The sequence below is a fragment of the Pollicipes pollicipes genome, unplaced genomic scaffold, assembly GCF_011947565.3.
Source record: "Pollicipes pollicipes isolate AB1234 unplaced genomic scaffold, Ppol_2.1 Scaffold_6686;HRSCAF=7923_pilon_pilon_pilon, whole genome shotgun sequence".
Lineage (NCBI taxonomy): Eukaryota > Metazoa > Arthropoda > Thecostraca > Pollicipedomorpha > Pollicipedidae > Pollicipes > Pollicipes pollicipes.
The window spans coordinates 44,756,157-44,777,255 of NW_023596921.1; the positions used below are offsets into that span (position 1 = coordinate 44,756,157).

At 53.9% G+C, this 21,099-nt stretch overlaps 3 protein-coding genes across 3 annotated transcripts; 2 read left to right on the top strand and 1 right to left on the bottom strand.

Annotated features, from left to right (window-relative positions):
- Positions 1-4,241: 4,241 nt before the first annotated feature.
- LOC119108408 (nucleoporin p58/p45-like) lies at positions 4,242-6,815 on the top strand. Its single transcript, XM_037231980.1, has 3 exons — positions 4,242-4,281; positions 5,753-6,603; positions 6,750-6,815. The coding sequence occupies exons 1-3, from the start codon at positions 4,242-4,244 to the stop codon at positions 6,813-6,815; spliced, it is 957 nt and encodes a 318-aa protein (XP_037087875.1).
- A 2,539-nt stretch (positions 6,816-9,354) lies between these two features.
- Positions 9,355-10,996, top strand: LOC119108409 (protein lin-7 homolog C). Its single transcript, XM_037231981.1, has 4 exons — positions 9,355-9,379; positions 9,427-9,575; positions 9,978-10,228; positions 10,927-10,996. The coding sequence occupies exons 1-4, from the start codon at positions 9,355-9,357 to the stop codon at positions 10,994-10,996; spliced, it is 495 nt and encodes a 164-aa protein (XP_037087876.1).
- Positions 10,997-12,324: 1,328 nt separating this feature from the next.
- On the bottom strand, positions 12,325-21,060 carry LOC119107118 (major facilitator superfamily domain-containing protein 8). Its single transcript, XM_037230489.1, has 11 exons — positions 20,956-21,060; positions 20,245-20,416; positions 19,630-19,870; positions 17,764-17,877; positions 16,985-17,288; positions 16,440-16,574; positions 15,380-15,508; positions 14,980-15,081; positions 14,513-14,642; positions 13,557-13,772; positions 12,325-12,751 (listed from the first exon to the last, which is right to left on the bottom strand). The coding sequence occupies exons 1-11, from the start codon at positions 20,973-20,975 to the stop codon at positions 12,629-12,631; spliced, it is 1,686 nt and encodes a 561-aa protein (XP_037086384.1). The 5' UTR covers positions 20,976-21,060; the 3' UTR covers positions 12,325-12,628.
- Between the last annotated feature and the right edge of the window lie 39 nt (positions 21,061-21,099).

A 21,099-nucleotide genomic window follows, 5' to 3' on the forward strand; every position in this document is an offset into this window, starting at 1 on the left:
ACCATCCAGAGGCATGAAGGCAGCTCGTTCGGGCGGCCGCACAGTGGAAAGACGACACGACTGGGTCAGCTCCTGCGGCATCTCCCCAGCATCGTCGTCGCGCCCCCCAGAGGAGGCCGCACCGCTCTCGCCAGGCTCGGATGGCCGGCACTCGGGCTCTTTCCGACACACGTTCAGCTGGGATGCAGACCGGGACCGTGACGGCTGACGGCTGACCTGACGACCCTCCTCGTCCACTGCAGACGCCATACTCTCGTCTGCCAGAATGTCGTTCGGATACGGTGAGGTGGCATGGTTGATCCTCTCACCCCAGTCCAAGGCGGTGATCAAGTCCTTCTTCATTACCAGAGGCGCGACGCTGAGTCCCAGACCCAGACGAGTCAGACAGTGCCGCTGTCTGCGGAGCACAGTTGTCTGACACGGCCACAGTGACCGGTGCACGTGAACCTGAAGATGGGCTTTGCGCGGATCGATGAGAGCGATTCCTTGTCGCGGCGACGCCACTCCTTGATCTTCTCACCACAGACATCTGCGTCGACCTGTATGGAATGAGCAGGGTGTTCAGCTCGCTTCACCCACAACCAGGCAAACCGCCGAGTTAGAGCACCTCTTTCTGTTCCGGCTGGAGGCTGGCGCTGACTGTCACCTCTCCGGCGCCGTTTTCCGGGCAAGAAGACGCCATGCGCCCCAAAAGACTGCAGCGAAAGCAGCGCACGCTGCTGCGCGCCCCGGCGACCCACCATGGCAAGCCAAGCAGTTCCGCGCGAGGTGATTCAACTGACCGCAACCGCGGCAAGTCACGCTAGCCGCCACCGGAGCCGCCTCCTCGAACTGCCGGCCGGCACGCTCAACGCGAACACTCCCTTCCACCAGCACAGCTCGAGCGCCGCTCGGCAGCTGGCTGCTGTCCATGGCCTTCATGCGCGAACCCGCTCGCAACGAGCGGCGGCAGCCTCCAGTAGGCCGGTAGTAAAGCGCGGGCCGGGCCAGGGCCGGACGTGCCACCGAACAGCGCGGTCAGGCGGCGCAGGTCGGCCACGTACTCGTCACACAGCGCGACCTGCGAGCGCCGAATTGTTTATGTGCTAAAACTTGTCCACAGTGAAGGTGGCAATTAGGGCACCCCTGACCTCCCTGCTCAGCTGCTGGTACACAGTCAAAGCTCCACCAGCAAGTCTCAGTGTGATGATGCTCTGTGGTTTGGCGAGGCCTCGCAGGCGACACACCAGCTTCAACTCTTGAGCCACCAGGTGACAGCATGCGACGCTCAAGCTCAGGGATCAGCTGAAGATCCACCACACCATCCACATGTGTCACTGCTGCCATTAGAGCCTCCTCACTAGTTGGCATGGCTGGAATAGCCTGTAACTGGCTTGACTGTATTCAACCACCTCACTCCTGCTAGCTTGCTGCCCCCTCCTGGCGGCGGAGGCCACCCTGCAGCGGTGTCACCTTTGCCACTGGCCACCGCCAGCCCAGGCACCTTCCTAGCACTGGTGCAATAATCCTACCACTATTCAGTTTAAAAAGTAAATTGCAACACAAATTACACAAATAACTGAGTAAAAGGTGAGTGTGGCACTGTGCAACATTTTTCTCGACATTTCTTGCTAGAGCTTTGACTGTGTTTCTGTCACCTTATGTTTTGCAATGAAGTGTGACACTAGTGCATGTGCAGATATCACATGCAATGTTATTCCTGATGGGCAGCTCTCTATCTGAGGCTACTTTTTCCTCACCTTCCAAGGAGAGATAGTATAGAATAGCTACAATTGCCATGGCTAGCAATGAAGCATATATAGCCAGCCAACGTCTTGCCAGGATGGTGTGAAGGCCATATCTTTTTGCTACGCCGAATGCTGATTCCTGCAAATGCAAAGGTTTTGACATTTTATTAACACCATTAGGCATGCTTTAACACTCCTTATATGGAGCACTGGCAATTGCAGTTGATAATATTAGCACTAAATGCTCAAAAATGGCATGACCAGAAATTGAGCCAGGCCCCTCTCCCACATGGCAGTCTGACCTGCTAACCACTCAGTCATCGCTTTTCCAATTGTGACCTGTTTTGAAAAAACAAATACAAATAGTTTGTTCAGCTGCCATTGCAGAAAAACACTGCTGTGCTTGCACCCAATGTATTCACATCTGCAATTCCTCTTTTGCATCCTTAAATGGAGACAGTGTTTCCTATAAGCACATGGGCTGTTTTAGCTGACACTAAGACACATCCATGCTAACTGATTCCCTGCATGTCTGATGTCTCTCAGGCATCCCTCCCAATCCCTCCCAATCATGCCCAATCACCACTGGCATGCTCTCTCTTGCCAAGTATGTCAAGCTATTTCTGATCCAATGCATTCCAGCTGTAATGCTTACCTGGCATGGCTGAGTGGAGCTGCTGATATAATCATCTACTGGTGTAACAAATGTTACTTAAGTTATCTGATTACTGGAATATTCATTTTGATTTCCTGAAAAAAGATATGAAGTTCAAAGCATTTTGTTCTGACACATTCTAAAAGCTATGTCTTAGAATGTCTAAAGTATGATCACCAACAACCATGGTTACATCTAGCTGATTTATACCTCAATGGATTTGCTCTAGAAACAAGTGTAGTCCCAAAATTGCGGCAGCAATGCCAGCACTCATACACAGTAGACCTGGGCGCCCTTTACATGATGAACTTCTATTTTAGGCAACATTCTGCAAGAAATGACAGAAATATTATCAATGCATGTCCAACATAGTTACCAGCAATACAATCACGCTTTTCATACCCTGGTACTGGACAACGACCACAGTTGCGGTGCACTTGTATGCTACCCACAATCAAGACCTGATCATTAAGCGATAAGAATGCAAAGTACGTGCGCGCTTTATGCAATTACAACCCGTACTTCACCAGCACAGGCAACCCAACCAACACATTTCATGGATGTGTGGGCTTCACTGCCTATCCCAGCGCCACGACGAGCACGCTGCTGTGGAAATTGTGTGAGATTGCTGTGGCGCAAACAGCTGTTGCGCTGCATCTGGTCTTTTTTGACGTCAAGAAAATGCGCAAAGATGCCTTCGTACCGTTTAATAGCATCGCATCTAAAAAAGATCCTTTTGGACATTAAAATTGCTTAGATTGGTGCTTTCTCTGCACTCCACAGGGAATCTGAGACTGAGAAAGATATTGGAAACACGGATGTTTTTAGGACGCTTTGTTTGTTCGGCACGTTAACTGTAGACGAAATCCTGCGGTTCTGCAATATTTCTCATATACCTACGGCATAACTCATTATCATATCAAGGTAGGCCCTCTAAATACCGAGATATATAATTGCACGACGTGATTCTACTGACTTGCTAAACAGGCTAGCGCAGCTAGGGGCAATCAGCAGCAGGTGACTGTAACACAACCTCATACAGCAGCTGACCGCAGCGGTGCCGTGCGCGTACTTTGGCGATTGCGGTTGGCGATCTTCGCCCGCGCGAGTGGGTGAGAGGTAACGACTTTTGAACGTTTGTGGGGTATGTCCGTCTGCTGTTGGGTGATATGACTGGCATGATAAACGTTGTATTATATGGCTACTTATGGAGGTGTTGCAGGGCTCCTTTTGTATTACACTTGACTAAGGGGAGGGAAGAATGCTCGCGGATGCTACCGTTAGTCACCGTTTTGCATTGTGACTGCGTAGTGACACCAGTCACGAATATAGCCACTGGAAGGAGGGAACTGCGGGGAATATCCCCTACCTTCAAAAAAAGGAAATGTTTTCCCTGTCGGTTACTTCCCATAGTTTTTTGTCTCTGGCACATTTAGAATGCCATTTTGGGGTTGGTTGTTGGCTGTTTCCCAGATTCAAGTATGACCCTCCAGTCCTGATGTCTCCCCACCCACTTTCAGAGATATGGTTATACCCGTGGGTAGTGGAATGCTACTTTTGGACTTTGCTTGGTTAAACTAGAGGCAGGAATTTAAAGGTGGCAGGACTGGTCAAATTTAGTCAGCTGGATGTTCAATGAGAAGAGATAAGTGTGCTGTTGGATGTCGCAGGTTGTGACCGCTGTTTGCTGCGAATGGGTACTTGAAGAGTAAGCTTGGGCAATGTTTTTATAGGTTGGCACACACTTCCATGTTCAGGATCATTGCAATGGATTTGTTGTTAGCAGAGAGGCTGAGTTTAGGGGTTAAGTTGTTTTCCTGATGTTTAAAGCCAGCTGTTCATTGGTGTCTTAAAGCAGAATGCCAAACCTGGCTCCAGGAGCCCTGCTGCAGATGAAAGGTTAGGTTGGATTCAAAAATATTGAAATGAAGTTCTTGCAGTGTTAGTCCCTATCATTTTAAATTTCATGATTCTGAAACCTTATCCAGTGCATCCCTCCATATGGCACAGCCTGGCTGAGAATTTGTGAGAGGAAAGGTGATATATTATATTTATAATGGGACTGATTTTAATGAGTGAGTTCCATCCTCATTCACAGTACCCACACACTGAAAGCAACATACCCCAAAACTGTGTACAGATACATTAGCTAGCAAATTGGCTATTGATGTTGGTTTGCCCTTTTGTTATAAGCAATGCTTTGAGCTACATACTGCGCACTTCACTCAGCCATCTTAAGGCCTTGTTACTAAATTAGGGCCATTTGCCATGAGCAGCAACATGTGCCTAATACAGGTGTCTATAGGACTTAAACTAAAATAGTTGTCCTCTTATCACCAGATTCTGTACTTAAATTCAGTGGCATGGTGATGAAAAACTGAAATTAAACCTGACATGATAAGAGTCTAAAGCATACAAGCCATCTTCCAGCTCTTGGGTGTTCCACTGGGCACAGCCAATGTGGGCAAGTTATCAAGTAATCCTTTGTGTGCAACTGGTCCTGCCTCACAAGAGCTGTCAGAATACCAGTTTGGCAAACTATCATTTACTGTTGCATTTGTGAGATGTGGGTAGTAGTGCACTATGTGCTGATATCAAAGCATTGCTGAGCATGCAGAAATGTTTCTTGGCTCTTCTTTAGTATAAGGCAGAGATAAAAGGCAGATAGTTTTGTTCTTAACTGGAGTGATGATGTTCAAGGCATTTACATTCTTACTGATTGAATAGTTGTTATATGATATGGAAACTTGCTTGTTATAGCAGGTATGTATGGGGATATGGTCAAAGAGCAGACTCTGAGTTCCACTGTGTGTGTTGGCAAACCTTAAAAGGATGGTGTCATCTCTTTTTGTTGCAGGTTAAGCTTGGCCACCTGCCACAGACATCATGTCACCAGGATTTTTTGGAAGCAGTACGCCAAGCACCCAGGCTGGAGCATTTTCATTTGGTGCCTCAGCTCCATCCACCACGTCAGCTGTCAGCACTGGGTTCTCTTTTGGGGGATCAGCTGCTAAGCCAGCAGGCACCAGTTTCACACTGAACCCAAACCCTGCGGCACCAACAGCAGCACCAACTGGCTTTGGGTTTGGTACCCCAGCAGCAACTCAGGCCACGACAGGCCTCACTTTTGGCACGCCTGCTGCTGCTACACAAGCATCGACTGGCTTCAGCTTTGGCGCGCCGTCAGCGACCCTTCAAGGCTCGACCGGGTTCGGTTTCGGTGCACCGACCGCCACCACACAGGCCCCTCAGGCAGGCTTCGGTTTTGGCTCGTCGGTCGCAGCCACACAGCCATCGACGGGGTTCAGTTTCGGCACTCCTGCTGCCTCTACACAGGCATCGACCGGGTTCAGCTTCACCACTCCCACAGCCTCTACGCAGGCGCCGACCGGGTTCAGCCTGGGTGCCCCGCAGGCAACGTCGCAGGCCTCTACGGGGTTCAGCCTGGGCGCCCCGCAGGCAGCGGCGACGCCTTTCGTCGGCTTGGGCGGCAAGCAGCTGCAGCTGGGACCTGGCGGGACCGTTGTGTCGACAGGCGGCCTGTCGACCAACTTCGGCAAGGCGGACGGCAAATCGGCCAAGGAAACACCCGTGCCCGACGAGGTCGCCCAGACGGTGGCCGCCTTTCAGAAGCACGTACAGGAGCAGAAGTCCGAGTACGAGCAGATCTCTCGCCACTCGTGGGCTCCCGTGCAGCGCGTGCGCGAGGAGACGGGTGCGCTCCGCCAGCTGCTGGCCGCTGTCGAGGCGTCCGTGCAGCGGCACGCCACGGCCGTTTCCAAACACAAACACGACGTGGGCGAGGCGCTCAAGAGCGCCGAGGTGGCGCAGCGCACGTCCGAGATCTCGCCAGGCCTACAGTACGAGAACTTGGCGCCACAGGAGCTGTTCGAGCGGCTGGTGCAGCAGTACGAGGCGTCCATGGTTACCTACAAGCGCCAGATCGACCAGCTGGAGCGGTTGCTCGCGGCTTCGGACGGCGCCAGCTTCGTTTCGCCGGAGGAGCTGATGAGCGCCATACGACAGCTGCACGAGACGTTCGTGTGGCTGGCTGGACACCTACAGACGGTGCATGAGAAGGTGCAGGTGCTCAAGGACCACTACCTGGCCTACCGCCGCAGCATGGGCGGTGATATAGCGGACGTGTTTGGTGGTGACCGTGGGAAGGCGGCGCCACCGCCACCGCCACCACAGCCCCAGCCCGGACCGTCACCGTTCGCCGTGGATCGGAACGCGGCAGCGGCGGCCGTGGCGGCCGTGGCGCAGGCGCTGGGCGAGGCGCCGGCGGCGGCCGCGTCCGTGCACGCCACGCCTGCCGCCGGCACGTCCCTGCTGGGTGCCGCTGCCAGCCCGTTTGCGGCCGTCAGCTCTACTGGGTTCGGCGCCAGCGGCTCGCTCTTTGGCTCAACGCCGGCTTTCGGGCTCAAACTTGACCCGCCGCCCGGAAGCAAACGCGGCAAAGTGGACTGACGTGTATTGACGCGAGCAAAATTTACTGATATACTAATTTCTACCCTCTTCATAGCTGTACTCAGTGAGTTGAGCAGTTCGAAAGTGTTTGCAACGAGTAAATATTGTACCGACGCAACTTTGGGTAATTTAGAATGCACTGCATAGGTCTACAGGTTCTTAGCGACTTACCCCCAACCAGCGTTTCGTTCCGCGCCGCTTTGAGACTACGATGTCAATACACACGAACCATTGAGGGTCATTGTTTTATTTAATCCAAGCAGACATTTGCATGACATCAAGATGTATGTCGCTGATCAAAGGCGGGCCCTGATAAGAAAACAGAGTGCGGAGACGGTGGTTTATTTTATGATCAGCGTTTCGGGCACAGCGGGATGGACTGGGGTGTTCAAGCACCACGAGCGTGCGTGCCCACCAAGTGTCTTCGTCTTTGTGTAAAAGAGTAGGAAAAACATGGAAAGTGGCAGGGTGGCGAGCACGGTCATTGGACGTTACCTGGACTGGCAATTAATCCCATGGTCAGAGACCATGAGGCATCTTTTTACAAGAAGAATATTGTGTATACGAAGACAGCGCATGCCAGGCGTATGCGACGTAACAAAATAATCTCGGGCGAGGCTATTTTTGCCCGATTTTCCGTCGGTAAGTGGAGCTCGAAGGTGGGGTTGTGGGAGCGGCGTTGCGTTCGAGTTGCAAAAGCCTGTTGTCCTGACTCAGTTCATGTCAAGGCCAGTCCTTTGTCCCTAGCTTTGAAGGTTTCATTTCACCTTTGGTTTAGCGCGTATCGATTCAAACTCACCACACGCTGATGAAGCCTGGTAATGGGTGCGATGTTACTCTATATCCGGGCTTTTTCCAATCGTGTGAAGTATGCGCTTTGACGAAACTTACGTAAGCTTGTTTGATTTAGCTTGTCCATGGGCAGTGACATACAGTTATTGTATGTCAAGCATGAGAGCATGCATTCAGCATGATGGCTTGTATTGAATTACACATCCAATATCGCATGCCGAGCCATAGCTTAAATCAGACTATTCTGCACAGATATCCTTCTCTGAACTAGAAAACTATTAGACCTGTTGTCAGTGGAAGTCTCAGGCTGCAAGAACTAAAGCCTGGAACATGGCATATTGTAATAGAATTAATGTTTTATAGCTCATCTTTGGGCAAAGTGTGCACTGATGACTAATGGAAATCCTATACTTACTTGGGTGTCCTTGTTTGAAATAAGTGTTCATGTTAGCTTGCATAGTTAGATTGGACTGATGCCTGATTATTTCAATTTAAGGATATTGGGACACTGAGAACAATGCTCTGCAATCCTGAGATGATGGGAGCAGCTCTGACTTTTTTATCTGCAATGTCCATGCCAAGACAAAAATAGATGTTATTTTTTAAAGCCAAAGCAAACTCATGGCAAAGAGATGGATATCAAACAAGCTAGAATTAGTGTAACTTGTTTCAGCTGTATGCTGGAAATTATATGTTTCAGGGCCCATTCTTTTAAAACTTTCCAAGTGTCTCATCATTCTGTAACATCTAGCGTGTTTAAGGAGAGTCATGATTGATCCTTCAGCACTGGATGGTCATGCACACATGCTTTACATTTTGGGTGGCTATATGACCTGCAGTTAAAGTGTCTTATAGCCCCAATTACTATTACTACAGGTATGCACACCAAAATAAAGTGTGCTGGGTGAGTTAGAGATATTATAATATTGTGCATTATTATACAAGAGGTCAAGTTTAGTACCAAAAGTTATTATTGGGACACGTATGTCTTTTAGGATTGGTCTGTGCACTTATTCCTGTTCATTTTATGTTTCTTTTCAGGCACCTGATTTGCTTTGGACTTGCTTTGCATTAGAGACAGTAATGGCAGCTGCTTCAGACTCACTATCATTGGAAGGAGGTATGAAAATGCAGCTTCTTTTGTTATCAGTGTCAAATTGTAGTCCACCAGCTGATAAGTTTTAGCTAGCTAGTCAAGTTCTAAGAAATGCTTTTTGTATGGGATGCATATTTTTGACATGTATGTGTTTGTATGTATGTGTGTGTACATGAGCCTTGCTTATTGCTATGGAGGAACAATTAATAAACATGTTTTGATAATGCCTAGCTTGATTGGGTGCTTTGCCTTTGTGGCTGTATAGCACATTTAAGCACTTTAATTGTTTGGATGTTTCATTGATCACAGATGTCATGAGAGCTGTGGAGCTGCTGGAAAAGCTCCAGAAAGGTACAGTTCCTCTCCCTAAAGTTATATTACTTCATGTGCAGTTTTCACAGTTGAGTGGTATGACCAGTAAGATGTGTTATTTCTCAGCAATAAGAGCCAGGATTAAATGACCTTATCATAATATATATATATATATATATATATATATATATATATATATATATATATATATATAATAATATCATAAATTTCACATAGAAATTCACTACATTCATGCTTTTTGCTATGCTTATGCATGTTTTGACCTTTTCATATATGTAAACATGCTGACATCTACTTTGCTGTTTGGTTTCTCATCTGGCTTAACTCAGAGCTGTGGTGACCCTGCACTGCAGCTGGTGAGGTGCCCGCCTCGAAGCTGGCCACCCTGCAGCAGGTGCTACGCTCTGATTTTCTGGGTGCGGTGCGCGGTGTCTACGAGCACGTGTACGAGACCGTGGTGTTGCCCGGCACGGCTGAGACGCGAGCTTCTGCCACCGCCAAGGTGAGGAGGATTAACCCTCGCTGGAGGATATAGACAGATATTTGCATGATTGCCTCCCACTTCACTTGTCACGTTTGCACTCCTATATGAGCTTCTTGGTCTGTAGTCGGTTTTTATTTTAAACCCCTTAAAGTATGAAGAATAGAGCCAAGCAGAGGTGATCGTCAAGTGGCCCTCTCAACACTGCAGCAGGACAACCCCACAGTTTCCGGAAGTGACCACAGTGTGTCCAACCTTAAGATGCTTTGTCATATCGAGATAAACAGGACTGTCTGCCGACCAATGTGTTGCCCACAGATTGTGTGTGGTCTGTGTCTTTTTCTTCTTTTTGTCGCCGCTCCGGCACACGTTTCGTTGCGCTCCGTGCCATGACCATCGGCTACCACCGGCGCTGGCCGACAGGCGACGGTGGCCGCGTTCGCCGCGTCCGAGGGCCACGCCCACCCGCGCCTGGTGCGGCTCGAGCGCGACGCCGACGGTCTCGGCTTCAACGTGACCGGCGGCCAGGAGCCGGGGGCACCGGTGCTGGTGAGCCGCGTGCTGGAGGGCGGCGCGGCGGCGCGCCGGGCCGGCCTACGTCGCGGCGACCAGCTGCTGGCCGTTGACGGCGCCTCGGTGGAGGGCGAGCCGCACGGCCGCGTGGTCGAGCTGCTGCGCGCCACCGGCGGCGCCGTCACGCTGCTCGTGCGCCACGCTCCGGACCAGCTGCACCTGCTGGAGCGGCGGCTGGAGGAGGCGCGCGGCTCGCACTAGTTGCGGCCGGACGCACACCGCGCCCTGCCGACCGGTCGGCCGACCCTCGCGCTGAAGGGGCCGCTGCCCTGCTCCCATGCGCATCCTGTAGTGCCTTCAAGCTGCCTTGCGTTTTTGTCCATGTATTGTAGGTCGCCGACTTTCGACACCTGTGATGTCCGCTGTGCTCAGGACTGTAATCTGACTATAGGCGTGCGCGACGCTCTTCAGGATGGCCTGTCGTTTTTTCGTGTTTTTTTTGTTTGTTCTTTGTTTTGTCCTGTTTTGCTTTGAGCCATCATGTGTTGTTGAAGTGGTTGGCGTTGATCCATCGAAAGTGATGAAGCAATGCGCCGGTGCTGGACGGCAGCCTGTCGTTGGGTAACAAACGCGCTGGAGCCGTTGTATGTTCGCCGCGCAATTCCGGCAGCTTTTCTGTGCGTCGTGCCTCTGGTGCTGGTTGTGATGGGAGCATCAGATTCTCAGCTGTTCGTGGTCTCATTGCCGCGCTTTGCTTTGTCGTTTTAAACACTGTGTTGTCAAGGATCTGCGTCCGTTCCGGCGACCTTCGGTTGAAGCCCATCGTCGCATCTCGTTTGGCTGCTGCCGCTGCCGCCAGCGTGTTGTTGAGCTTTCCAGACATCCTGGAGGTGCAGCCCCTACCAGATCAGTTCGTGTGCGCGTGCTAAAGCTCGTGCTAAAGCACGGGGTGCAGCGTGAGGCGCGCGTCTTTCAGTTGATCTCCGACTTTTTAAACCTCTATAGATGATGCGACAATGCGATGCGAAAGGTATCCGAGGATTTAAGTACTCAACATCAGGGAGAACTCGCGAGGACTCATGGTTACTTGTCTCTGGAGAGCATGTGTGTTCTGTGCTGCGAAAGGCGCTGACGACCATCTGCTTACTGATGAATGAAGAAAGTTGGTATCGTTGAAAACGTGTGAGATTTACGCCGATGCTTTTTAGACCTGAATGTCACATGGTGGTTGAGGGCATGTTCAAACAGTACGCAAGAGACGTTTGTGACCGTCATGTCTCAGGTGTATCCGTTCCTTTCATCCGTGCCATACGTTAGGAACCGCTGCATGCTAGGCCTCCGGTCGCCACCTGAGCTTGAATCTGACTCGTGTGCTAGACACGCGCGCGATGCCTCTCATACGCGAGTCGCGTGCCAGAGGGGGCGGACGGTTTGTCTTTGTTTGTGAAAATGATCCCGCCTGTGCCTAGCACGTCTACTCAGCATGAATGGCAGTGTTGTACAAAGCCGATGTCTTCCCGCTATGCTGTTTGGACGGCGCCGGCGGTGCCTTCTCTGTGCTGTGATTGCGATGCGGCCCGAAGCGCACTCTTTCCAGCGCCTAGCTTTGTTATTTGGGCGTGGGCGTCGTGGAACGCTGGCCGCTCGCGACCGTGGGCGTCGCGGAACGCTGGCCGCTCGCGACCGTGGGCGTCGTGGAACGCTGGCCGCTCGCGACCGTGCGCGTCGTCTGAATGCGCTTATTCGAAAACCTGCGCTTTGTGCGTGCTATACAACAACTGTCGCGATTTGTGGTTTACTTACGTGATGAATCGGACCGATGTCTGGCAGATGTTGAGAAACGAGTTGTTGCGCTGTCTTCCGACAGTTTTTCCCGGCGGTCGGCAGACGCCCGCGGACACCGGAGCTGCTTCCGAGGACGATGTGTAATGACACGTCTCCCATGTTCGGCGTCGTTTGCGCAGAGGTCCACGAATGCGCGATTCTCGTCATTTGATTGGTTCTTGAGTTTCATTGACCCTCCAGCAAACGCAAGCAGGCACAGATTCTGCTCTTACGTTTGCATGTGTTCGGTGTTTCTCTTAAATGCAAAGTTTCCGTGAACGCCCTCTGCAAATCGTTCAACTGGTTAACGTAATAATTACTTTTCTAGAAAGAAGAAATTTTAAATTTTGGAGAAAAATGAAGCATACGCAGAAAAATCGGACTGAACTGTTGGCTCATAAACGGCTGTATTTATAAAAGTATTTACGTTTTTATCTACCTTGTATTTACACATGTTTTCATATGGGCTAGATCATTCAAAACAAAACTATTGCCTGATCGAGGACACACACACGTCGAATGATGAAAACACAGTTCTAGCACATAATCATACACGGAGTATGCAGCATCCTCGTGCTCCACCTGCCCGTCATACTGACCCACACAGCATCACTGTCACCGTCCGCCACGTCTGGCGCGCGCGGGCGGCATGCACGCGTCCCAGCACCGGAGCGAGATCCCGGCGTGTCGAGCCGCTCCACGAGCGACCGCGCCGCCGCCCCCACCGTCGTCGGCCGTCAGTTATCTTCGTCCGACTCGGATTCTGGTGGCGCGCGGTTCAGCTCCGGCGGGTCGCTGCTACCGTACTCGGAGCGCGGCGCGCACAGGCTCTCCGTCCGGCTGGCGTGGCGACTTCGGCTCTGGCGGCGAGGGCGCGGCTCAGTCACGGCACGGGTGTCGCTCAGTCAGACGTGGGCGCCCCTCAGTCAGACGTAGGCGTCGCTCGATCAGGCACGGACGCCGCTCGCTCAGACACGGATGCCGCTCGCCCAGACACGGACGCTGCTCTCAGACACGGACGCCGCTCGCTCAGACACGGACGCCGCTCGCTCAGACACGGACGCCGCTCGCTCAGACACGGGTGTCGCACGGTCAGACACGGACGCCGCTCTCCCAGACACGGACGCTGCTATCTCAGACACGGGCGCCGCTCGCTCAGACACGGGCGCCGCTCGCTCAGACACGGACGCCGCTCGCCAGACACGGGCGCCGCTCGCTCAGACACGGACGCTGTCGATCGCACGCTGGGACGCCACACCTGGCGCCGTGGAGTGAAACCATGATGTGCTGATTGGTAAGCAGGCAGACTGTCTTTAGGAGCCGGTGCACGTGATGTTCGAATGAACTTAGTTATAGATGGGAGAAATAGTGGGCACCGACACAGATGCGCGTAAAATACACCACTCTTCCACTGGGTGGGCAGCGATACTCAACGAACTGCCGCCCTCGTAGAACATGTAAAACGTCGGTTCCATCGCATGGACGTGGGTTAAGTCAGGTGCAACAGCAGACATGAGAACTGAGATAACTACGCGCTTGAATGCAATGCGGGTGGCTGCTCCCGCTTCGCGTCATTAGCGCTTAGGCCGGCCAAGGCGAGCAGGACACGGGCGCCGGCTCCCGTACGGGCCCTCGCCGCGGCGTCGCAGCGAGCGGCCGGCTTACCTCGGCCAGTAGAGGCGTCTCCTCGTCGCGGCGGCGGCTGGCGTCGGTCAGGCGTCGGAAACAGACCAGCGTGACGACCAGCACGCCGGCCAGCAGCGACGAGAGCGTGCCGTACATGGCCCGTGGGCCGGCGTACTGGTACAGGTAGGAGAACGCCACCGGCGTCACCAGCCGCGACACGTTGGCCATCGCCTTCATCAGGCCCCACCAGAAACCCTGCAGAGGGGGGCGGGGGGGGGGGTCGCCACCGTCACAACCAGCCGTCATCAGCCGGCGGGTTTCGTCGCAGGGAACACGCTTAGTCCGCCCAGTTTATCTATGAGCATGTTTGTCGATGTACGCTTCAGTAACGGCTGGACGACGCGCACAAAACTTAGTTCCCGCGGTAGGAAGTTTCGTGGGATTTAAGGAAATCATGGAGAGCGATGCAATTTATCTGAAATTATCTTCTTGCGGTTGCGTTGGTGACACATGGTTTTCAGCCAGACAGCAGTAATTATCGATGTGTTAAGCGATTGGTCATCCGGGACGGCAGACACACATGCTTGCCTCTAGCCGGGCGGCAGACACGCATCCAGTCATCCAGGACGGCTGTCACTACCGTGCCCGTGCCCGGCGACCGACACATGCTCTCATCTCCGAGCCGGGCGACCGACACATGTTCTCACCTCCGAGCCGGGCGACCGACACATGCTCTCACCTCCGAGGCGGGCGACCGACACATTATCTCATCTCCGAGCCGGGCGACCGACACACGCTCTCACCTCCGAGGCGGGCGACCGACACATGCTCTCACCTCCGAGTCGGGCGGCCGACGCATACTCACACCTCCGAGGCGGGCGACCGACACATACTCTCGCCTCCGAGCCGGGCGACCGACACATGCTCTCACCTCCGAGCCGGGCGACCGACACATGCTCTCACCTCCGAGGCGGGCGACCGACACATGCTCTCACCTCCGAGCCGGGCGGCAGGCACTTGGAGAAGAGAGCGTTCGACATGGAGGCGAGAAGCGCCACGGCGATGCCGTGCAGCACCAGCTCCGTGATGAACTGGCCCAGGTAGATGCGCGGAACACTGGAGCACCTGCGCCCCCCGCCGCACGGACGGCGCGCATGAACCGACGCGTGAACCGAACACGGCGCGGGACGTTCGGACGTGCGCGGCCCACCGGCCAGATCAAGACGTTTAAAACACATTCCGTTATTGAGTTGAATGAGAGCGGAGGGTCTCTGTAGGTCAGGATGATGCTGGATTTCTTCCAAGCCATCAGTGAATGAGACAATGAAAATAAATAGGCCCCGTTTGTCTCAGCACCACAAAATCGCGTTCGCCAAGCGTAACATCGAAATGCACCGTTGATTTAGAGCCTCTGATATGACATGCCTATGCTCCATCTATGCTTCACGTGGCACCGACTTACCAGGTTTGCTCAGGGGGACAGCCCAGAGACGGTGGCGTCATGGTAGTGGTACCAACCGGCGTCAGCGTTGTGCCGCCAACCAGTGAAACGTCTGGTACGGCCCTGCCAAGCGTGCATGCACAATACCTGATATGGGTATCTGCGATCTGCCCCATAATTGGAGCGCGGAGTGCGACTCAGTAACCAGGTACTGAAGCAGCACTCCTTTCTTCATATAATTTGTTTCCACAGGCAAGCCTAGAACTAGTAACTTTACTTATAAAGAGCAATGTCAACATATTCCCACCCTAGCAATGGAGGATAAGTCACCACTCTCCAGCAATACAGTCAGTAAAAGCAGTGCACCATGACATCAGTAGTCGACATCACAGAGTGAGATCGACGTCATTGGAGGTCTTACCCGTTAGCGGAGGCTGCGTCCGCGAGAGGCGCCACCGTCGGCGGCATCTCCGAGCCCCAGGGCAGCGACACGACGAAGCCAAGGAAGCCCACCATCGAACCGGCCAGCAGCAGAGCACGCTCACCGAACCTGCCGATGACACGGCGTTAGCCAGGCCGGCCGGAGGCAGTCATGTCATGCGATCACACCGCGCCGGTGGGGCGCGGCAACAGACGAGGTTCGGGCTGCGCCAGGGTCACCGATCAGGTGGGATAGCACGGCCCCGCTGGCGCTGATTACAGATAAACAAACCTCGGAGCACAGAGGCTGAGCAAAAATTTTCACAAAAAAGAAAGTATTTATGCTGCTAACTCTCTCTGAGTGATTTGACTACAGGTGATGTTTTCCGGAGAGCACACCTCCTGGAATAAAGTGTGCCAGGTTCAGCTTGCCAGACCTTTATTTCCACAAAGTTTACAGGGCTTCTACTGAGGTAGATGTGGTTACTAGTCGTAGACATACATGTGAAGCCATCTAGATATATTGCACGCTCGTGGTCGGAGATGGGCGCCAGTTCTCTGACGCCTGCAGACGGGCGCCAGTTCTCTGACGTCAGCAGACGGGCGTCAGTTCTCTGGCGCCTGCAGACGGGCGCCAGTTCTCTGACGCCTGCAGACGGGCGTCAGTCCTCTGACGTCTGCAGACGGGCGTCAGTTCTCTGACGCCCACAGACGGGCGTCAGTTCTCTGGCACCTGCAGACGGGCGCCATTTCTCTGACGCCTGCAGACGGGCGCCAGTTCTCTGACGCCTGCAGACGGGCGCCAGTTCTCTGACGCCTGCAGACAGGCGTCAGTTCTCTGGCGCCTGCAGACGGGCGTCAGTTCTCTGACGCCTGCAGACGAGCGCCAATTCTCTGACGCCTGCAGACGGGCGTCAGTTCTCTGACGCCTGCAGACGGGCGCCAGTTCTCTGACGCCTGCAGACGGGCGCCAGTTCTCTGACGCCTGCAGATGGACGACAGTTCTCTGACGTCTGCAGGCGGGCGCCAGTTCTCCGACGCCGGCAGACCGAACCGCTGACCTGTTAGCTAGCCGGGCCGTCACCACGAACATGACGGTCGAGACCAGACTGAAGCCCATCATCAGGAAGCCGTACGTCCTGACTGCCCTCTCCTCCGGCCAGCCGTTCATGTCCATGAACATGGGCACCAACAGTCTGTTGGCCACAGGAGCATAAGGGTCATAAGGGGCATAAGGGGCATAAGGGGCACTGCAGAGACGAGTCACTCAGGTCTCTAGGCGCACGGTGGGACTCCTCTGAAGCCTGCCCCGCAACTACAGACTTACTACCTAAACACGAGTGCCAGGCCATGAAGTAGCGCTAGCGAGATTGTTGACTTTCTTTACAGCCGTGCACCCGAGGTAGCGATAGCCGCATACATATGAATGGTGTCGGTTCAAGGCAGAAAACTTATGCAACGGAAACACAGACAGGTATTCTGCCAAGCTCAACGCATAAGCGTGTTTTGCATTTAAATGACATCATTGGTCTCCTTCAAAAGACTGGTGGGGCCACCATTGATTTTTCCCACGTTGCCCTTCCACCGCGCGTGGATCAGTACTGACGAGTCGTTGAAGAGCAGGATGCAGCCAACGGCGCACATGACCAGGACACAGGTGGCAATGCCTGTGTAGTTGGCGGCCGTGGCGCTCCGGCGTTTCGTGCTCAGGCCACCGCTGTCAGCGCCGCCCAGACCGAGCTCCAGCTCCTGGTACGCGATCTCGTTGTCGAAGAAGAACAGGTAGAGCAGTACGGTGGTGACCAGGTAGACGGTGAAGGCCGTGATGCCAGCCAATGTGTACATGTTGAAGCGGAAGCCACCGAGCACGATGCCCTCGGAGCCGAGCAGGGATAGCAGCGTGGTGCAGCCTGACGATGGAGCAGCGCTTGTCGTTTGTGCTTGGGCACGCGCAATCAATCCAAGTTGCCTTATTCAGTGAAGGGCCCGCCGCCGTAAGGTTCAGGCTTGACGATGAACTACGGAATTAGAGTAGGCGTTCCAAGCTTTATCACGATGCCGGTTTTCTAAGCCCCTTTCCGGAGCGATCAAATTCTCTGTTATGTGTGCTACTGTTAGGGCTATAAGCCGTATGGGTTATAGCTCTTAACAAGAACACTTTGATGGGAGTATAAATGAAAGCTGACCCTGAATATTTAAGATTTTCTGTGACAAATGCGAGCGAAGCACACTTCCTGTATGATAGCTCTGCCTGTGCCAAATCAGGGGTATTCTTCAAAGACCGCTTTGACAACGTCAGTACTAACATGTTCCTGAAAGGAACCTTCAGTGGCACCTGCAGAACCAGACAGGGCATTTCGCCTGCGTCGGAGCGCCTTCACTGACCTGCACCGGGGATATAGGCGGCAGCGGCGGCTCCAGCGAGCAGCGCCATGGCCGGCCCCCGCTCGCGTGCCGTTGTGCCCCTGGTCACGAACACGGAGCCGATCACCGTGTCACCTAGCCGTCAAAAACGGCTGGTCACTGCGCAGCCCGGCCAGTACATAGCTCATCAGCGTGTCACTAGGCAACCACACAGCCCCACCGCGCCACCTTGCGGTAGAAAACACAGTCCGTTTCAGCATCACCTGTCGGTCGAAAAAGCAACCGGTCATATCGCTACTCTGTTATCAAAATACAGCCGGCCACTGCGTCACCTGGTGGCGAAAATCACAACCCGTCACAGCGTGCCTTGTGTTAAAAATATAGTCGATTGCCGCGTATGTTGCTGTAAAGGCGTAACTAGTCAATAACTGGTGTAATTAATAACATAACTAGTGCAGAAGCAGAAACATAACTGGTCACCGCGCTGAATGACAAGTAAAAACGCAACTGGTCATCGCACCAACTAGGGCCAGAACACGACCAGTGATCGCGCCACCTGGCTGTAGAGAACAGAGTTCACCACCTTACCACCTGATGGTTACCACCTTGCCACCTTACCACCTGGAAGCCTTGCTCATTTCTCTGTCACCTGGCGATCACGGCGCACAACCGGACGCCATGTCACCTGGTCTATCGTCGTGTGACCAGACGACCAAGAGCGCAATTGATCAGTTCACCGCCTGACGTTCACAGACGATCAGCCCGTCACATGGAGTCGACGAACAGATCAGCCTGCTACCTGACGGACACCACGCTTTTGCCTTCGGGGGAAGTATCTCCCAGGGGGCTTCCTGGACAAAATGGGGCCTCCACGTCAGAGGCGTCTCCTGGGCAGTGTCGTTCTCAGGAGGAGGGCGCTTAGGGCGTGTGTCCCCTTATCACGTTGTTACATGCATCATATTTGTGTAAATCAATGTCGACAGCCAAAAAAGTCCGTAATATGGGCCTTCTGATTAATACATGAGTTTTCTCAATCCATCAGTGGGTCTGCCCATCCTAAACCAGGGCCTCCTGTTCCTCAAAATGTGCTCCTGATGCATGAGCGGCCTACTAATCCAGAAAGGATTTTTCTGACCCACAAAGGGGCTTTCAACTTCAGCAAAGGGCCTCGTTATCCAGAAACAGGACATCCTGATCTGGAAATGCGGCCATCCGGCAAATGAAAGGCGACCTCTGCTCAAGGAACGATGCTCCTGAATACCCAGGGTACCTCCTAAACGGGCTATTCTCATGATCCAGAGCATGCGTCTCTTGATGTAGAAAGGGGTCTTCTGAGGCCGATATAATGCTCCCTAACTCAGCCATGCCTGCCTCCTTATATAGCTACAAAGTCTTCAGTATAGACAAGGAGGGCCTTCCAAAAGCTTGAAGAGGCAAAAACAATATCCTTGCCCCCTCCCCACTCAGACACACATACATGCATACACTGTCTGTTGGCTGATGATGGACAGGGGGCAACTGCCCCTCTGCCCTACCTGTTTCGTCCCCCATGCTACCTGATGGTCCAAAACAAACAGCCGAGTAGCCTGACATCTGGCGATCATAGACCTGATAAGATCGCGCCTAACCACCGAAGGGACGATCGTCGCATCATCTGGCGGTCATAACCGCAAAACTGTTGAAGGCACCGAGCAAAACGAAGGCTGGTAACATGAGAAGGAAAGGATGCCAACCCAAAATAAAGCTTCCACAAATTAAACAGGTTGCAAAGGTAAACATCTTGAAGACAAGCCATACTACACGCCATAACAATGTTCTGCCGACCTTCCACCTGGCACGACTAACGGCACGGAGGTGAGGGGGGGGGGGGGGGGGGTAAACACTCACTGCCGAACAGACCGTCGATGGCGCGTGAGGCGGCCAGCAGGTAGAAGGGGTGCGACGGCATCAGGTAGGCCAGCGCCCACATGACGTAGCTGAGCATCACCATGACGGAGGTGAGCAGCGCCAGCGTGCGCAGCGAGACCAGGCGCAGCGCCGGCCCCAGCAGCGCGTTGTTGACGATCCGCGCGATGAACATGCCCGAGATGATCCAGGCGGCGTCTGTCTTCCGAGCGTCCGGGTCCAGCTGCGGATAGGTGGTCCAGCGGTCGTCGGATTTCATGCTTTCGCGACGGGTTCCCGAAGCCGGCACTCCGACCCGCTTTTCACAGGTCAAAGGTGTTTCACAGGATGCAAGATTTACGTAAGGAAAATGAAGCTCACAGAACACAACAGATCTGTTATAGAGTCTCACACCCTTTTGAACGAAGTGGCTTCACTCCGAAAAGGATAATAGCTGCCATCCAGACCAACAGCTATCTATCAGCCAATGTGACCAAGCCAGCTGACGAGGGGTTCAAACATGATCACCAGCAGTTTAGCCGGAGCAATTCTCCGTCAGCAGTCGTGCTGGCGTAAGGCCTCCGTTTCGGTGCACCTGTTGGCTCCACGCGGACCTACGTTCTGCATGTAGGGCCAGGTGGTGGGAACGATCATCGAGAGGGCGATATAGGCGCACGACGTGCGCGTGCAGACCAGCCAGAAGGACACGTGCCGACTGCGCCGCTCCTCGGCCGTCTCCAGGTGCATGGTGTCGTAGACGGCCCCGGTGCCGTCCGGGTCCCGCCTGGAACTGAGCACCCGCTGAGCCTCACCCGGCCCCACATGCACCGTCTGCCGGCTCGGCAACCGACGGACGTCCAAGGTGGGCCGCCGCTGTCGTCAGATACACGTGTCAGCGGTCGGAAATGAGACGTGCTGGGCGCGACTCAACGGTGGCGACCCTTACGACCAGCTCTACGACAATCTGACGGGAAACGGGAAAAATAAACGGATGTGCATTTCGCACGGGCCCACAATCATCTCGGAAGTCTGCCTTTCCGTGGCAATTTGCTGGCAGCGTCAGATACAGAATGGACCATCATCGTCGACTCCTCGCCTGCTGGCTCCACGCAGCATTCCAGGGGAGAGGAAAAACGGTGCCGACAAGGCCATAGGCATCCCAATGTTGGAATTTACACGGTTTACTGACCCAAGGCAGCATAGTTGTCCACGCAGACGCGCAGATCGAATCCATCCGTTTCCTGATCACGCGCAAATCCACCGCGCCGCGCTCCCACAGCTCCCACACCGCGACGCCGCACCGCGCGAGCTCCACGCCGTGCAACGTACCTGCCTCCGAGCAGGTTCATGGTCGGTTCCGCCGTGTTTCGCCGCGTCAGCCGATGTCCGCCCGGCGCACCCGCGCCGCGGCGTCACCGCTCACCCCGGGCTGCACGCGGGGTGGCACAGCTGCCTTCTGGCCGTCAGAGCCCG

Coding starts and splice junctions, on each gene's coding strand:
- LOC119108408 (XM_037231980.1), top strand. CDS start 4,242: ATGCCAAACCTGGCTCCAGGAGCCCTGCTGCAGATGAAAG. Junction 4,282..5,752: donor AGCCCTGCTGCAGATGAAAG/GTTAGGTTGGAT, acceptor CCACTCCCACAG/CCTCTACGCAGGCGCCGACC. Junction 6,604..6,749: donor CCGGACCGTCACCGTTCGCC/GTGGATCGGAAC, acceptor TGCGGCCGTCAG/CTCTACTGGGTTCGGCGCCA.
- LOC119108409 (XM_037231981.1), top strand. CDS start 9,355: ATGCTGACATCTACTTTGCTGTTTG. Junction 9,380..9,426: donor GACATCTACTTTGCTGTTTG/GTTTCTCATCTG, acceptor CCTGCACTGCAG/CTGGTGAGGTGCCCGCCTCG. Junction 10,229..10,926: donor GGCCGCGTGGTCGAGCTGCT/GCGCGCCACCGG, acceptor CGCTGCCGCCAG/CGTGTTGTTGAGCTTTCCAG.
- LOC119107118 (XM_037230489.1), bottom strand. CDS start 20,975: ATGAACCTGCTCGGAGGCAG. Junction 16,575..16,984: donor ATCCTGCTCTTCAACGACTC/GTCAGTACTGAT, acceptor TGTGGCCAACAG/ACTGTTGGTGCCCATGTTCA. Junction 15,082..15,379: donor GACGCAGCCTCCGCTAACGG/GTAAGACCTCCA, acceptor CACGCTTGGCAG/GGCCGTACCAGACGTTTCAC.